Below are 17495 nucleotides of genomic sequence, written 5' to 3'. Positions count from 1 at the left end.
CATTTAGCGGATATCGCCCTTTTTAATGCATTCTTTACATCATTTTTTGTGTTTTTAATTGATATATGGAGACTATATTCCAGATCGTTATCATCTTCTTCCTATCGTTTCATTGTATCGCTATTCTTCTGGTATTTCGGGTGAAAATGCATATAAACTGAGCTAAACTCTCGCTCTCACCTAGTTCTATTTACTGTTCGCCCATAATAGAACATAATTGATCATGCATTTGACCACGATTGGGCCACGGTACATACAGTACTTATCATCGATACTAACTTGATATATTGCAGCCGGCCATGAAATTTGGCTATGGCCGGCCATGAAATTTAGTCATGGCCGGCCATGAGAATGAGTTTGACATGGCCGGCCATGGAGATTTCATGGCCGGCCATACTGAAATTTCATGGCCGGCCATGAAAATCACCATGGCCGGCCACAGAATAGCACTTTTCATGGCCGGCCACGGAATATCTGTGGCCGGCCACGAAATTATCCGTGGCCAGTAAGTGGCCACGGGAATGCTGAAAGTCCGTCTCTTTGATTTAAGCCTACCCAATAAGGCCTATATATTTTTAACAGGAACTGCCAGGATGGTGAGACCAAGGTCTGGGCTTATAAGTCGACGGCTATCGGCATAGTTGACTACTACGCTAACATGACCACTGCGCAGGTAACACGATTTGGTCATGAACACAACTTCTCATACTTGAAGTGGACGATTAAGATTTGCTTTTTCTGTACAGTCCGCTTCGTGGTTCTGCGTTTTCGAATGGTTTCTGCTCTCCGGCCTGGCCATGCTGCATTATCGCAGGAATAGACCCATCAGATCCGCAGGAGAAGTGGCAGGTGGCTTTGCCGCCGCCGACACCGAAGGAATAGTCTCCATGAGATATTACCCGGGAAGACCTGAGCCGACACGCATTACAATTGTGCGAGTCTCATACCAATACTGCAATCTATGTAACTATTCAAATGATTCTTGCCGTATATTTGTTTGAACGTATGTATTCAGTATATATTGATATATTGATTGTATATACTGTTCCACAATCAGCAAACTCATTTTTACTGTCTGCCTTATTTTTTATACGACGCGGCCATGACAGAGAATCAGACAGTCCGTCCATGTAACTGTTTTCTTACTTCTAATGTGCAAGAAAGCAATGATCTCTGTACGAATTGCAATAAAGTAACAAACCCTTGCATTGATCGAGTTGTAACGTTATGCTACGTCTTGAAATTTCCACCTTATATTCACGGCGTCGCGTGGAGGTTGGTAGCCCTAGCCTATCGTTGTACTGTTGTCTCTCGCTATCAAAATACTCATACACGAGAACGTGTCGATTGCTGGAGCAGTCCTGGCGACGTTTGAGTCTCGGCGTCGGTTTTCGGTATCTTCTTTCTCCTTTTTCTTTTAATAACTGAAATTGTTACACAATTTCGTCTCGACTGTGGTGTTCCAGACACTAGGACTCACTTACCTGGATGTTTTCCGGAATACTCCCCAGTCAGCTTGTCGTCTTTGCCGAGAACGCTTTCGGTGTGCAACGGCGTCATCGAGTAGCGTGCGTTCGGTTGTGGTTTTGATCTGAAACACAAGTAACATGACATAAAACAAGAATTTCTAACATTCTACCAAATTTAATGTACTGCGCAATATTCTACGAGCGGGCAAGGCTGTAGAACTGGCCGCATTTTAACAGCAAAAGAGTCTGCGGGCCGCAGAACATTACCGTGCATTTGTGGGCTACTATTAAATTTGGGCTACTGTAGCCTATTTATCAGTCGTATGCTGGCATTTAGTCCATTTTTATGCATTCTAAAGCATTAATGGTTTGCAGTTGTTGTAGTTTTATTGAAATCACACCGTCTCTAGCAGATAACTTGGGTTTAGCGATATTCCAAGCAATTCTGAACGATGCGTCTATAACGTCGTCAGCAATTTTAGCAATGCCTCGAAATATGGATTACGGTTTTGATGCCCCATAGCGTAGTGGTAAAATCCACAGCTGCAGCACCAATGGGTTGCTGGTTCGAGTCCGACTCCAGAATTCCTACCTAACTGCCGGAGGTTTATCTGGGCTCCTACTCACCAACTCATCACGTAAGCGGTGCCTTGCAAAAAGCCTAGAAGTGGGCCGTGCTACAAGTCGGCAGCTACGGAATAAAAATGAGGAGAATTGGCGTGGTGTAAATGACCACAGTAGTTGACAAACACCATGAATACCTCAAACAACAACAACACATCGGTGTTCCATTTAGATCGAAGAAAGCAAACAGGTTTTTGATGACTCATCTTGACTCCAGTCGTTTTCGCAAAATACAGAAATGACTCGATTCGACTCGAGTCAATCTGTGTATTGACTCGACTTAGATTCGAGTCATTGCGCATGACTCGAGGCCGAGAGACCGAGACTCGGCCAAGACCGACATTTCATTGTAATTTCGAAGAATAGTTACGTAACCACACTGTTGGGATTTCGTGTAATGGTTTGGCAATGACAATCTAAATCGAGCATATATCAAGAAACCACAATACATCAAAGAATGAGACATTATAACGAAACAGACGATACGAGAAGAGAGCTAAGTACCTAAATTAATATGTAACAATACCATGCCAGTAGTAATTGCGTTCATAATGAAAGGTGTCGCGCGCGGGCCGCAAAATGAACGTTTGCGGGCCACAGGTTGAGAAACCCCGCTGTAGAAGATGATACACAAGCGGGAATTCTGCTGGTACATAATTGAATGACAAAGAGTTCCGAACAATTTTGCAAGTAAAATTTGTGGTAAAAGCGGGTCTTGTAGACGCATGGGTGCGGTTGGAATAACGCGAATGGGACGGATGAGTCCGAAATTTAAACAGTTGAAACAGTAGTCATTTACATGCTGGCCAGCAGTGGTCATTTCCATGTTGGTCAAATTCAAATATGAAAACTATAGCCTCCCTGTCATTTTATTCAGTTTATTGTAATACAATGTAATTTTTTTCGAGAAAGTGTTTTTTTCCGGTCACTAACTATATCGTCACTGGAAAATCGAACTGTCTTATAACCACTTTTAGTATTTTATTCTTGTATCAATAACCACTTTTAGTATTTTATTCTTGTATCAGTATTTGGACATACATCTTTTGTTTTAACTGGGTTTCAAGTACCTAAGTAGCATGAATGTCTACTTTTCTAGTGACTTGGACATATGAACATGAATTTTCAAGGTAAATTGAAAACCAAAACTGATTTATATCCAAATTATATGGCCAAAGTCAGTGCAAAAACGGACATAAGATTGTTTGGTTTTCCAGCGACAATATATGCTATATACATTGACTTCACATGATATTACCATCGATCATTTCCAATGACAAGCTAGACAGGCATTCGGAGTTTCCAGATTGTTGGATACAAGTGTGAAGAAATTGTTGCCGCAGCAACAACAACAATAACTGAGCCGCACACAAAAGCAGCAGAGTTAGCTGAATGGCAAAAGAAGCTTTAGACCTACCGATGACATCAGGTTTTAGAGAGAGAGAGAGAGGGAGAGAGAGAGAGAAATATTTAATGATTTGTTCAACCGAAAAAAAATTAGCGGATGAAATAATAACAAAGGAACTTAACGGTGTACGACAGGGTGTGATCGATGAGTCTGGGTAGGGTCAACTGGACTGATCACACCCTGCGTTCAGAAATAGATATTTGAAGAGCTTCCTGGAGGTAAAGAAATTCATTATTCCATTGAATGGTACATTCAAATTGAAATGAGCCCGGATACTTTCGGCTGACACTCGTCGGGGGAAATCATCAGCAACTAATAGAGAATCAGAAAGAGCGTTGTATATATATCAACAATCGTATCACAAAATATGACGTCACTGAATATAATTTATAAATTGGTTGCAATTGACTGGGATTAATATATTCAGCTCAGCATAAGAAGTCAATGAAAAATTTGGGTTGGGATAATAGGGGGTCAGTGATGGGATATGATGTGACTTTATTTTTCTAGAGTTATGGTAGAGATACCAGACCCTAATTCAATCGCTAGATTATTAAACCTTGAGACTCATGATCATGGTTAAAGAATGTATTGTATACTGGTATGGACTTGAAAGTAACATTTACTCCCATCCAAATCGGCGATTTCAAAACCAAACATGGATAAGTAGGCCACACAATATCGAGGACATTACCAATTTGGGATATAGCCTATCATAGGATATCAATCCATTCAAATTACGTTATAGCGCAGGGGCGGGCAACTTCTTCAGTCGGCGGGCCGGATATAGGAAAATAAAGTACTTGGCGGGCCGGATTCCTGATTCTTGTATCGATACATTACTCGCCCATTTATCCACATATACGAGGAATAAATCGATTTTAATGAATGCATTTTAATGACAGCAATGTCACTTCAAAGCTATTTCTCGCCGCTAATGAGAAAGACAATGTCGATTTGAGAATATAGCATTGCCATACAGCAGTGGTCGGGAACCTGTGGCTCGCGAGCCAAATATGGCTGTTTTGGGGATAAGATATGGCTCTTCGACAAATATTTATTTTTGAACTGAATTGGTCAATGTTGCAGCGACTTGTTATCGAACTCTTTTCAAAAGCCTCAAATTTAAGTTACTGTCGCGCCGGCGACCAATATCACCCGCGCATTCGATGTAGCCTACCAGACTCGAAATCTTGGATTGCGCGATACGTTGATTGATCAAAGAGGATAGCAGACATGACGACACCAATATGAGAACGCAGTTTTCAAATATACATTGTCTTCCTGATCCACGCCACGAAATGAACTGCCGTGGATGTGGCATTCACAATTACATACTCGATTTACAAACAACGCTATAGCTGTCCACGTTCTTGATTGGCAAGTAGCTCCACCGGCGATAAAATAGGCGTGTAGCCCAACGTTATATGTTACGTCTGGATACTTTGAGAAATCGATCAGTATTTAAATTTTCGGGATCAGTGCCACAGTTATATTGGATTAATATCAGTTATAATAAATTCTAAGCTATTTACGATGAATTGCGTTATCAGTGGTGGGGCTTGACCCGCGTGTGCCTTACCTCTCGTTTCGCGCTTCATTTTCGATTAATAAAATGCAAATTGTGGGAATTTGGGAGAAGAATGTTCAAAATCTAGTCATTCATGAACATCAATAGAAAATACCAATACTATTTAAAGGTTTCAAAATCTTCGTTAACAGCTTAGATTGGGTAGGCCTATAGATTGCTGTAATGACCATGTTTGGGACAACCTACGCATGTGATCATGGGTTCTCGCATTTAAAAGGAGCATCACGGCGAACCTACGTTCTCGTAACTCAAGTTTCGCATGCTCAAGTTAGGCAACCAGCATAATAAGTTCAAGTTTTTACAGAAAAAATGTGGCGCACACGACGAATCCCGGGTTGAGAGCTCGAATTAATACTACCATGACGTCAGAAATTTTCAATTGTAACGTAACATCTGATTGACATGTATGGCTCTTTGGGAGGTAAAATTGAAAACAATAAGGCCAATACGGTTCTTCGGACTAAAAGATTCCCGACCACTGCCATAGGCACCGCCATGTCTGCTCTCTGATCAATCAACACGCAGTGCAGTCCCTAATTAAGATTGCAAGGCGTTCGATAATCCCGGTACCCTAAATTTACCAAGATAGCAATTCATTAGGGTTGCGTAGGTGACGAGATAGCATCGTTGTTCGACTGTGTAGCAGCGTTTGTTTGACTGTGTGGCCTAATTAATCTAGATATTGAATTCATGCGACCCGCGTCCTCTGCGAATTTTGAAAAGCGGCTCCCGACCCGTTTCAAGTTGGCGATCCCAGGCAGAAGCGGTGTCTTGCAAAATCCTAGAAGTGTGGCGTGCTACAAGTCTGCAGTTACGTAATTAAAAACAAGAAAAATCAGCTTGGTGTAAATGACCATTGCAGTCGATAAACAGCATGATTACCACAGACGACATTAGGGTCAGAATAAATCTTAGATGCCGATAATGCAAGTCTTCTCGCTTCGACGAGCTTACGCGTAAGCTCCACTTTCGCACCTGCGCACATGCGTATATGATAACATATACAGTCTCTACAATTTGGCCTAGTGAGCAAGTAGTGGGAATCTCGGCAGACAGTGGCCACAGGCCACAATATTATGTAAGACGAAAAACTGTCCGCGGGCCGGACAAAATCCCTTTGCGGGCCGTATGTTGCCCACCCCTGTTGCCCACCCCTGTTGCCCACCCCTTATCGAAAGCCAAATATGGCATGGGCCGTTTCTGGTCTAATCATTCCTTGACTTCAACCTTAAATTCCTAATTCAAGGAAAAGAATAATCCTGAGATGTCTGGATTTTCGGTGTCCATTACAATGACGGTTATAGAGCCTGAGTTTAATAAATCATCCTCTGGTGGAGTTGTAGTTACGGAAATTTTGCGACAGCCTTCATAGTCAGAGTTGGGAAACGCGTACCGGAGTTTGTTAAAATGCTCCGACTCAAACTGCGACTAATTTAAAATCGAACCAAAGAACTTGAAGCAAGTTCAGACTCACTGTATTTGCAGTCTTCCCGAAGACCTCTTCGAGATTGCTCCTTTACTCGAGGTCGTCTCATCAATCGACGATCCGGCCGTGTGCGACTTATCGAGGCTTTCGTCTTGATTACTAGTCCTCTTCGACCTTCTCACTGGAACTTTGACCTCTGGCTGAAAATTCTCGTCCTCGGACGACTCTTCGGAAGATTCCATCAGAATGCATTCCTCTGCATTCTTTTTTGAACTCTCCGGCTGCGTTTGTTTCTTAGCAATTCGTCGGTTGTTATTGACATCGTTCTCAGTCGCGGCGGTCGAAATTTCCTCCGATACCACTGCCTGTTTCCGCTGGCATTCGGCACGTCGTTTCTGTTTCGGCGCACCATCACTGCTTTCGTCAGACAAAGAATTATTTGATTGTGAAGTGCTCTGGAGAGGCTGAATCAAAGCGTGATGAATGATTGTTGGCGCATGCATGCTTGAATGCTTTCATATGATCTCACCTTCGTGGCTTTGGGTTGGCTGCCACGTTTTTGCGTGGAGCCCGGCGTCATTTCCTTGCCGAAATCTATTTTCGCCTTCGCGGCGACTCCCATCGATTTCAAAGCGTCGGCAAAGTATTTTCTGATCAGTTTGTAATCGGGTTTTTTGTCGTACTGCAGATTTGAGACGTATCGCAGAAACTTTTCAAATTCCACAGCTGAAACGAGTTCAATAAAACACCCAACTTGCATACAGATATTTATAAAAAGAACTTACAATTAACATTATGAGGCGAGCGGGCTGAATGACTAGTAACCCAGGATGACATAGAAAGGAAGGGCAAGCAATGAAAATGAAGTGGCATGTGTCCGATGGCACATTTTACGTTGGATTATGAACATACAATGTCAAATGCAGACCCCTTTTCGTAATGCAGATCCTGTTGTGTGTCTTCTCGAAAATGGATATTCCAGATCACCAACGAAACTGTTCTTTGATTATACTCTCCAGTTGTTAATCGTTAACATGTGGCAATCAGATTGGGGCAGAGGTGTGCTGCAGAAGAGTGGTTGCAACGGAATTTATGCCGGTTTCTGGATTCCCCATAACTTCAATGTTTAGGACGCCAAATGTTTCGCTATGGTAAGTATGGGCAAATGAACCACAGAACCAAATGAGTATGTTTTGCAACTGCACACCGGTGCCGATGCTGAAGGCAAACAAAAGTGTCAAGATTACAATTGTCTCGTGTCTAACAATACTGTACAGCAGTAGTTCTTGACTGCTGGCCATCGTCAACTTTTATGCAGATTCGCTAGATATATTACAATTTTATATCTCAATTGCGCAATGCAAGCTGTTGAAGGCTTATCCGATTATCATTATGCCAGTTTGCGGCTTTGTGACATATCACAACATACAGTTCATTGGCTACCTTCAACTTTAGCCGATAAGGTTATCGTATCACAGCAAAAACTGAAAGAAACTACATCACAATCCAGTGATTTTGACAAGGCATAAACAGCTTTACTACGTCAGTAAAGGACTGGATATGCCAAGGCCGTCCCCCATGGATTTTTTAAAAAGTTTTTCGATATATGAAGACTGAAGAGCTACAGAAGGTAGGATCCCGGCCCGGGAATCGGACAACCACGCCCACCCACTGATGAATTGATTTTAATGCTTTGATGCCATCTTGGCGGCGATCCGAGAGATTTTGATTTTAACGGAAGAGAATAGTGTGCGACTGTGTGTAAAGTATATAAACATTATGGCACATAATGGTAAATCATTAATTAAAACTTTCTTATGCTGTGTACAATAGGGTTGTTCAGATTTGGGCATTTTTTTGAAATCTTGTTTCGCGTAATTGCAAATGATAGTTTAGTACATAAAAACACTTCTAAAAGCGATTTTGGTCATTTTCATCGCGATCTTCCTTCTTTTTGTGTTCGGAGGTGGGGGGGGGTCAACTTTCCTTCAGACGAATTAAATACTGCAAACCTGATGCGGATTAGGTGAATTGGAGCTACTATAAAGATGAAATTACATTCATATACAATATGTCTTTGATTGACATTTACTGAGTTGAAACAAGCTGAAAATGCCTGTATTCGTTCATACATAGGCCTACCACGCGGCTACCTATGCCAAATACGGGAAGGTGAGACACATTTGGAATGTATAGGAATGTAAGTATGTTCAATCGTGAAAAAGATAATTCAATCTGATATTTCCCAGCTCTACTCAGCCGTTTTCTACCGCAAACTTCACTAAAGCTACGAACCAGGAATGGTGAATCGTCGGTAGTAGGGAGAATTGGTCCGTGGGTCTTTGCGCGCAAGGAAGATCGCGATGAAAATGACCAAAATCGCTTTTAGAAGTGTTTTTATGCACTGTGACTAAACTATCATTTGCAATTACGCAAAACAAGATTTCCAAAAAATGCAAAAATCTGATCAACCCTAGTGTGCAATGTCTTCAACATTCACTTTGGTACTCTCTTGGTGGCGTTGATCGGTTTCCTGGCATAAATTTTGCAATTGACCCAACACTGGAATCCAAGCCTCAAACCTACTGAGATAAGAAATGCACATTGCACACCTTTACTGGAGGTAGCCTCTGAATATACGCTGGCAACTAACTTCTTCACATCGGCCATATGCTTGATCTTTTGGTCCTTAACATAACTCTTATCCGACAGTTCATTCTCCCATGGCAGTGATCCGGACACCCAATGGAGCAGTACGTATCCCAAAATTTCTAAATCAGAACGCCGAGAAGGCACTGCGAGAAAGCAAAAAAATTTTTAGCACATCTAAAATAAAATGGTGGAATCTGCAGGGACTGACCAACACCCTTATGAGCATCTCTGCTTGTGTATTCGATGGTGCCGTTGAGCGCCTTTCTAGGATCTTCCTCATATTCGTTATGTTTTCCGTCTACCAGATAGCGGTATGCAAGTCCAAAACCAACCAGATATATCTTGATGAATTTTGACGAGGAATTAATTGTTATTCCAGTATTTGTTATCACTCACCTGGCTCGGATCACTGTGACCCAATAAGACATTACCACCTTTCACATCGGCGTGAACATATTCATTGTCGTGCATATATTCAAGGGAATTGATCTGTGCATAGAAAAGAAGGGTTTCATAAGCCCTGGACAGCCTACTAGAGTAATACCACAGAAGTGATAAGTACACCAGTCCAACGTAGGCAAAAGTACAAATGAATGTTAGTAATTAACAGAGTTGGTCAAAGTAGTCATTGATGTTACTAAATAATGGCAGAAATAATATTGCAAAGTAGAATGATATGTCATACAGGGACTACTTGAAGTGTAAGCCAAAAAGTTCCGAAAAGTACTTAAGTAGCTTGGGACAACATGACACAGACCTTCTTTAGTCAATCGCCAGTGATCGTTTTTAAAAGTACTGGAATCATGTTCGCGATTAAATGTAGAATGAATATTTGGAAACATAAATAGATGTATTTTATGAATTATATTGACAAGTCAATAATAACTACTCCAGAATAATAGAACTACGTAGTTACAGACCCATTCTGGCAATAGTACTTATGTTTTAACAAAGAGCACTCGCTCAAATAAGATGTTTCAGAAGGTAGGTCTATGGAACTATTTGCAGCAGAATGTCCCAAACCCCTAACTCTACTGGTGACTGTAGCGGGAATAGCAACACTTCTACAAATTAATACACTCCTGGCATACAAGTATCACCATATCATATATAAAAATATTGCAAAAGCGGTGTGCGGCAAGATAGATACAGAATAAGACTGAGACATGGAAATGAATTTTGGGACTTCAGATATTCGGAACGACAAATTCTGGTTTAACTAGGCCATAATACCATTCTGATGTGCGGTCCAACATTCGAAACGAAAAATTGTTACAAAACATCCACCCCAGACCATAACACTGCGCTTTTTACTAAACGGATGCTTACCAGTTGAATTGCGAGCTGGACCGCAATACCTTAAGCAAACCTTAGCAAACGCTATACCTTATAAATGGGATGGACTTGGAAGCAAATGCCCTCTTAGATGAATGAATTTAATCACAAAAAAATAGAGACTCATATGTCCGTGATTTTGGTACTTACGACTTTGACCACATACTGTGCCTTCTCTTTACTTGCATTTTCTTTACTGGCACCGGCTGAAAAGTAGAGACAAACTTAAGCATGAAATATGAACATCACAATAGCCTATTCACATGTGCAGGAGCGCGGAATTACCTAAATATATCAATCCGAATCTACCGGATCCAATAGCTTCGCCGATGACCCACGTTTTCTTTCTCAAGTCCTCCATTTCTGTAGGCATTGATACGGCAGCAGCCAGTTGATGACCTCCGGCTGCTTTGGCACCTTTTTCGTTACGCTTTGGTGGCATTTTGGAACACTATAGGACACTTTAAAAATCTGTGGCAAAGTTCAGAAATTACAAGATGAATAATTAGGACTAGACCACGCTCATAAAATCTGACATGTGAATATATCAATGAGATACTCTGCAATCCGCACATGTTATATAATTTCGAGACGCTAACATCAATATTGATGTTTTCAATGTATGATTTCACGCAGAGTTGCAGCACAGTGGTCTAGCTGCAGTTGAAATGTCGCTATAGTGAAGAAATTGGAAAAATTACATTTCGCATTAATCATTGGAAGGGTATACAATACATCAATGAAACTATTGAACATATAATATTCGCAATATTCATTACTATTGCACAAAACTTTCAATTAAAGGATCAAAACACCAACGAGATTCCAGAAGTAGGCTTGTAACTGCTCCTAACGTAAGGAGAGTTATTGAAACCACTTTTAATTGAACTCAAATCCCACGACCGATCCAGACAAAAGATGATCCGTAGCTGAAGGTAGAAATGATATGTATTGCAATAATTGATGTAACGAAGGAATGTCCAAATACAGCAAATGAAACTGGGTCGTGAAATTAGGTTTTAAAATAGTGGTCGCCTGCGGTTATAGAAGACAAGCCTAAACAATAGAAACACATGTCAATAACTAGAGACCGCATAGAACACAAAGAACAACTGACAGCGTACCAACTTGACGTAGCTAACACAAACAGTACCAACGACAGAAACGAATAAACTAGTAGCGGCGCCCAATCAACATACATATAGAGAACAAAGCACGGGGCGCCTAATCAACTGATGACAATAATCACTACATCTTATTTGACGGGAACTTGAAGACTGGCATACTGCACACCTCGTGAAATGTGATTTACTATCGTGGACACCAGGTACGAAAAAATCACATTTTCAAATATTTGAATAAAATTGTGGTTGTAGTTGGCATAGTTTGTCAAAATAAGTGATTATAGACACCATGCGAGAATACAAATGCATCCTGATATCGTAAAATTATTATTGGTAGATTATATCAAAAATTTAGCGAAGATTGACCTGATATTAGAGCATTGGCGAAGTACATCATGATCCGGGTCGCGGGCGTACTCCTGATAACTAGGCTATTGATCATGTCATTACCAAAGTCAAAGTATATAATCGTTAGATATACAGATCAATAACAACTGCCTACTGTTATGGTGCCATAGCAATTGAAATGTTCAGTCGTTAACGAATCCAGTAGTGTTACAGCTATGGAGCGTAGGTTACCACAATTTTACTCGCCACCTTTAGAGTGCGATAATAACATGGATAAAGAAACTCAAAATTATGCAGGACATAAGTAGTAGGTATGATCGGTCGTGACCTGCCATTGGTTCTTATGGGCGGGGTGGTGACCTGCCTGAAAACCCGTGGTGGCATGCGGCTCTTATTTCTTATGGGTGCGGTCGCATGATAGCATTACGGAGATAGGGATCGGTCGCATGCTAACGTTTTCGGGTATAGGCGGCGGCGGCATGCTAACGTGAAAACTCGTGGTGGCATGCTAATGTTTTTTGGTATACGTGCGGCGACATGCTAACGACGATAAATGTGTCTGTCATGTATTCTTACGGGGTCTGTGGTGACTCGCCATGTGTTCTTATGGGTGCGGTCGCATGCGGCTATTGCGTCTTATGGCAGGGGGCGGCGAGCGGCTATTGCGTCTTATGGGACCGGTCGGACGCAGCTTCGTTGTGGGTATAGACCGCGGCGGCATGGTGTTGAATATGTATCAGATAAATAGTCATGTGAATGAGCCTTTGTTAATGTGTATATCGTAAATTATTATATATGATGTCGTAGTTTAGTCGTGACAAATGACCGATCGTGTTCTAAGTCTTTCCTCGCTATTGATCGCTAGCTGAATAGTACTTTCAGATCGGATTATTCGCACCTTGTATACCGCTGTTTCGCACCTACAGAATAGTCTGCTGTTCACAGTCGTGACTTCACCGCGATAGCGCAATTTTCGAATCAGTCGCATGGTAATGTTTTGCTATTTACTTTACCACAGAGCCGGTGTAGACGACGATTCGAATACCAACAATAGCCGCGTTCACATACTAACACTCCAAAAAGGTGTGAAATATTTCCTACGACCACTCACAAGATAGCACATCAGAATAGTCATCTCTCGTGGTTTGATGTTACAAAGATAGGGATCACGCACAAGTAATATTTTGGTAATAAGTTTGTCACATAACCGGCGCTTCCAATACCAACAATAGCCGCGTTCACATATTAACACTCCAAATAGGTGTGAAATAGTTTGCAAACCCGGCGATCGCTGACAAGATAATGTCTCAGACATACGCGACTTGATGTTACAGGCATATCGATCGCTCACGCGGTGAAATTTTCGTAAGCAGTTTGTCACAGAACTCGTAAAGATTTAATAAGTAACGAATAACAGACCGCCAGTGTCGGTAACTTGAATAGCGACAAATTGTCACTTATTTCTACTCTAACCCTAATCCTTTGTGAAGTGTAAGCTTATTCAAAAAGGTGCGAAATAATTCTAAAATCCTACGATCGCTCACAAGATAACACCTATAAGACATAACCATCTCTCGTGACTTGTGGTTACATACATTGCAATCGCTACAATGTAATATGTTGGTAGTTTGGTGCAGAACTGGATTTCACGAGTCTGATATAATATGAATATTACCTATTAAGTAATAAGCACCGAATAACAGAACCGTCGCAGACGGTGACTTGAATATCCAAGATTTGATACTTTCCGCGATCGCTATATGTTTCACGTTCACTTTAGTTGTATGACAAGAATCATGCGAATATTCAAGCAATGTATCAATTTGACAACTTGAAATGAAACTTACTACACAGCTCAAGTTGATTCGTATCTGAATGTGTTAATCCGGTACAATTCTAATTAATTTGAGAAATCTTTTTAACGTGATCTTTTGATTCGATCGTAACCTGAATATTACTGACGCCGACTTTCAGTCACATTGAATTATTCACACATTCGCGCCGCTGTTTTCACGCCTATAGAATCAATACCAACTATAACTCTACAAGAATCAAGAATCACAAGTATGTGCATTATACAGTTATTGTCGTTGTCAACTTCAAATCAAACTCTTAATACAAACACGCATCTTATCACTTGTCAACTCTATCATGAAAATCCTCGAACCTGTATTATTAAGAATGTTATAGTACGGCGTCGGAATCCACTCGCGAGATGTACTAAAGGTAAATTGAGATCACCCAAAATGAAATATTTGGACTTTGACATAGTCTGAATTGCAATAGATTGACAAACATGACTACCAACTTTCAACCCATACATATTTAGAGATTATGCGCATGTTGATTTGAAACAAGTAATGACCATACAACTCTATTCACGACTGAGTTTTCCGTTTGTCAAATAGAGTTTCAGTAAATAATTTCACTATACTATCATGATATTCAAATGTGTTACTACACACAATAGAATCAATCAATGAAATAGCACCTGTTGTAAATATTTCTTACTTGACAACCACTTGTACATACCGCGATCGAGTTGCGACACGATGAGTTAAATCGGAATATTTCCATCTATTTGTCGAAACCTTGTACAAGCTATCTGGTTATTTTTTCGTTGCAATTCAGTTAACGGAAATAGTATTACGTCTCGACATCTTACCATCTTACCATACTCCAAAAAGCCAACAAGGAAAAACCTAGTCAAGTAAATCGTTTGTAACTCACCCAATCAACTCAAACAGTATCAGTATGAAAACAGTCAAGCATACACGAGTCCATACAATCGCCACAATCTAAAATCCATAGCAAGTTCGGTTTTAGGCATATACCGTCAACTCGTCTTTTTTGTTCAACTGTAAAAGTCGTTACTATTCTGCGAGACAAAGAAATTACTATGCGGTATATTTTGTAAGATAAAAGTAATTACTTCTCGGTGCCGGCGACTTGAGATTAACATAATATGTTTGAGTATGCGAGATTTGAAAGTCTGCCCAACATGTTGAGAATTCATTTCTTACAATCGAACGCAGGTGTTATATTGAAAATTATCATGATGTAAACATAAGGATTGACACATTGATTTGACGTATGTAATAGTTGATCACGACTTGATTATTAAATTATTCGCGTTAATTAGACCCGCGTTGTGTTGAAAGTTATGACAGCAACAAACTTTTCGGAAACATTGTTATTAACATATTGATTTGTAAAACTATACTTGTCTGAAATGTTCTTGATTTGGAAGATATTCCGTGTTGGTACAAATCACTCTGCGTATTGCGGATATCAGCAAATATTTTACAAATGTAATTGTTTCCAGTACCCAAGACTAAAGATGAAACAACAATTTAGTTTGCTGATAAACAACCGGTACAATACTTTATCATCATAATCCGCGGTGAGAATTGAAACACTTTCGCGCATTACACGGTGTCAAAATATCACACTAGGTGAATTGGCATACCGCCGCTTGAATAATACCTAATCCGTTCGCACCATTTCACATACTTTGATCATTACAAAAGTAAATTGTGATATGTTTGTTAGATGCATCCAATTCAGTTAGAAATGTCTGGTGCACAACAATCGTAATATCAAAAAAGTACTTGCTACACTGTTATTTGCTAAACGTGTTTTGCATTGTTGTTCATTTGTAGTATTGATTGAAATTGTTCTTGAACCCTCAAATAATAATTCCTGACATGAAACCAAGCCGCTGAAAGTCGTTACCATCACGAAGATACAATGTGTACGATGTTTGTCAAATGAGTCCTACCTGGCCAACAGAAAACAATTTTCACTCACTCGAAATGAAACCAATGTGATGGTCTCCAAACGATATTTTGTTTGTGTCAAATACTTTGCAATGAACACATTTGCGTGGTTGAGCTTTACATCATCAAGCTGTTATTTGTAAATCAAGATTTCGGTAAACTTGTAAATGTATCGTTTAACTAACCGACATTTAGTGATTGGGGAACATACCAGACGATACACACCCATCTCCGAAATACTGCATTGATCTTAATTTCCATCATCGTGATAATCGAAGTACATTTCTTTCGAATTCGTAACAACCGACTATGACATGATAAATTTTTGACAAGTTATGCTTGGAAGATTGGTTGCATATCGCGAAAAAAATAATATACCACTCATATTGATACTGTTACTCCATTGATCGATATTTTCAAACGAGTAAAATTTATTGCTTGAGTGTCCCCGCTTAATGTAAATGAAAACTCAGCCGTCTTTTAACATCACAAAGACATTGATAAAAAGTAGGCAATCAAACACAACACTTTGTACGACACTAATTATTGTTCCACACATCTCATTTCATACTAAATGTATACGAAAGATATTCATGACACATGAAAATATTCCCATGCTACAAACCTGTACAATGATCGGTGGTGCTTTCAAACTGTTTCGATATCACAAGAACTTTATTGTCTGAATGGGTGTTCATGTATCTTAATAATCAAATAGTTCAACACAGAACTAGTACGAACAGAAACATCAGAGTTGTTTACACAAAAGTTTGTATGTGCACAGTATGCGAATACCATGTGTAAGTCTAGCACAATTGCGGTATCCATCCGAGTTTAGTTAACGCAAATTTATTACAACGAGCCACGTAAACTTTCGTGAAAGAAAAGCATACTCACTTCCAGAGGGTTATGTCAACGCCATAGCAGTAAATCAGCTACTCCAACAAGAAAGTACATATGTTTTCTAGTCACGGTCCTTACATCTTTCACATAGATCAATCTACTTTGCTAACGAAAAGTGCTGAGTCATCACATGATTGCCCTCACAACAAAACAGCTAGAAGATATTATCATACAAAAATATTCCTAACCCTTTGCGCACCAGTGACAAATCATACAACAAACATTTTTTGTGAGTCGAATTGTTGTTCAGTGTCAAGTCTACCTGTTGAAACGTACATTAAAACAACACAGTCACAATTCAATTAAAACCACGAATCTATTTTCATTTCGTCACATACAGAAAAATAAATTTTCTTTCCCCAACACATACTTGTAACCAATCGCTTTCATTAAACACACAACTCCATAAAAGTATTTACTTTCTACAACATAGACATTCCGACGTAGTCAAGAAATATTTTTATTAATCAAAATCATCGACTTCTGTTTACGGTGTTAGTGTGTGCATGTCATACACGTGGGGCCCGTATTAAAATGGACACGACACAACTGAATGTAAGGAGATAGAAGTCTATCGCATAGATTTACATGTGGTCTTCGCTACGGTTTCAAAAAAAAACGAATCATCTCTTTTGCATTGATCTAGACCGAGCAAGTTAGTTAATGACCATGATTGTGTTTGTCATATGTGAATGATAGGGTTACTGTCAAATCTACATACAACAACCTTCTGGCACTCATAATAGCGATTTCATTCTCTCCCTTCGTAGTCATATACCCCCAACTCGGCTTTTTTGTTCATCGACAGCTGCGTTTAACAAGACCAACGACACTGA

The 17495-nt window shown here is 40.0% G+C and overlaps 2 protein-coding genes across 2 annotated transcripts in view; both read right to left on the bottom strand.

Annotated features, from left to right (window-relative positions):
• Positions 1 to 17495, bottom strand: part of LOC145459669 (cyclin-dependent kinases regulatory subunit-like) — a 159673-nt gene that overhangs the window by 51057 nt on the left and 91121 nt on the right. The window lies entirely within an intron of this gene.
• LOC145459733 (serine/threonine-protein kinase VRK1-like) lies at positions 1136 to 10971 on the bottom strand. The gene is made up of 9 exons (XM_080338286.1): positions 10791 to 10971; positions 10656 to 10711; positions 9567 to 9725; positions 9379 to 9511; positions 9131 to 9313; positions 7048 to 7244; positions 6567 to 6982; positions 1485 to 1591; positions 1136 to 1424 (listed from the first exon to the last, which is right to left on the bottom strand). The coding sequence occupies exons 1-9, from the start codon at positions 10945 to 10947 to the stop codon at positions 1327 to 1329; spliced, it is 1506 nt and encodes a 501-aa protein (XP_080194412.1). The 5' UTR covers positions 10948 to 10971; the 3' UTR covers positions 1136 to 1326.

The sequence above is a fragment of the Botryllus schlosseri genome, unplaced genomic scaffold, assembly GCF_051294905.1.
Source record: "Botryllus schlosseri isolate E-star unplaced genomic scaffold, Bs_hap1 Bs17a, whole genome shotgun sequence".
Classification (NCBI taxonomy): domain Eukaryota; kingdom Metazoa; phylum Chordata; class Ascidiacea; order Stolidobranchia; family Styelidae; genus Botryllus; species Botryllus schlosseri.
This window is presented reverse-complemented; position numbering and strand designations above follow the sequence as displayed.